General features: G+C 52.2%; 1 protein-coding gene across 1 annotated transcript in view; it reads left to right on the forward strand.

Annotated features, from left to right (window-relative positions):
* LOC111722028 (fatty-acid amide hydrolase 1-like) overlaps positions 1 to 1,629 on the forward strand; it is a 21,262-nt gene that overhangs the window by 8,558 nt on the left and 11,075 nt on the right. Inside the window, exons 7-8 of the mRNA XM_023507861.1 lie at positions 490 to 530; positions 933 to 1,057. Coding sequence (XP_023363629.1) covers positions 490 to 530; positions 933 to 1,057 — 166 coding nt within the window. The remainder of the gene's footprint in view (positions 1 to 489; positions 531 to 932; positions 1,058 to 1,629) is intronic.

A 1,629-nucleotide genomic window follows, 5' to 3' on the forward strand; every position in this document is an offset into this window, starting at 1 on the left:
CGGGTGCCTGTAGTCCCAGCTACTTGGGAGGCTGAGGCAGAAGAATCGCCTAAGCCCAGGAGTTGGAGGTTGCTGGAGTGACTCCGCTGCACTCTACCGAGGGCAAAAAAGTGAGACTCTGTCTCTATGAAAAAAAAGCCTACACTTCAAAAGGAGGGCAAGGGAAGAGAAGGCTTCTTGGAGGAGGCAGCATTTGAGCTAGGTTTTGAAGGCTGAACATGCAGAGTTGGGGTGGAATCTAGAAGGCTGTAAGGCTGATGAGAGCAGCTTACTTGGCAATATGCATGTGTGGAAAAGCTCAAAGGGGAAACTGTCTTAAGCTTTGAAGGACAAAGGATCAGACTTCATTCTGTGGACAGTAGAGAGACATGGAAGGTTGAAGAGGGCTGAGTCCTGGGGGAGTGCACTGACTGGGTGCTCAAGCCTCCTGGTACCCAGGTCCCTCTCTTCAGATGCTGATCTTGGCTCTGGGTGGGTGGGGTTTTGCAGCTACTCTGGAATCGCCTCTGCTGTCAAGGGCAAGAAATCAGGTAAGTCTCCATCTGTGCCTGTGGCCACACTCACTCAAAGGCAAACCTGCTAGGCTTTCTTGCAAGAATATTTCACTCAGCCTCATAGGTGCTACCTGGGAGAGGAGACACATAGCTCCTACCTGGCTTCCCTTAGTCCAGTGGCCCTTACCCCACTGAGAAGGGCTTCCTACTATGTAGCTTTAATCTCTCCTGCTGGCCTCTTGATACTCTGTCCCAGATCAGATTCTCCCATTAGCCACCTACTGTTGCTGTGGTCAGTCTACCAAAGCCACTTGCCCTCACTCCTGCTGAGGATGACACCAGGGCCTGGTCATGGCACTTTGAGGCCTGGCAGTAGGGATCCCCAGAGCAGAAAGAATGCTAGGTGTCTTTCCCCCTCCACTGCCCATCCCCATGCAGTGACCACAACGGCTGGCCCCATGGCCCGGGATGTGGAGAGCCTGGCACTATGCCTTCGAGCCCTGCTGAATGAAAACATGCACCATCTGGACCCCACTGTCCCTCCCCTGACCTTTAGGGAAGAGGTGAGCTGGTTCGGGGAATAGACAGGGGTAAACACTCCCCTTCCCTCCTGTCATTCCTCACTTGCCTGTCTGCACCTTACCATCTCCTACAAAGACCTCGTTTCCCATCCTGGGGTGCAGTGAGCAGGGAGCCCACATGCTCAGTCCTGTTTGTCTCCCACCCCTGCTGGATACCAGCTGCTTTGGCTTCTTGGCTATCTGGAGCCATAGCTATAATTGCCTTTAAAGAGAGGCATCATATGCCCAACACACCAAGCAGAATACTCAGCAGGCATGCTTCAGAGAGCCTGGTATCTAATTAAGCTGAGCTCTTAACCCTCTAGGTAACCCTAGCTGAGTCAGGTCTCCTCTCTGGGCCTCAACCTCCCCATCAGCACAACAGAGAGGTTAGACTGGAAGATCACTCCAGGCTCTTCCAGCTCTAACAGCCATTATTTATTTATTTATTCACTTTTATTTTATTTTATTTTTTGAGACAGAGCTTCAAGCTGTCCCTCTGGGTAGAGTGCTGTGGCATCACAGCTCACAGCAACCTCCAACTCCTGGGCTCAAGTGAGTCTCCTGCCTCTGCC

This window comes from Otolemur garnettii, unplaced genomic scaffold (genome assembly GCF_000181295.1).
Source record: "Otolemur garnettii isolate 467f Iridium unplaced genomic scaffold, OtoGar3 scaffold00210, whole genome shotgun sequence".
Taxonomy (NCBI): domain Eukaryota; kingdom Metazoa; phylum Chordata; class Mammalia; order Primates; family Galagidae; genus Otolemur; species Otolemur garnettii.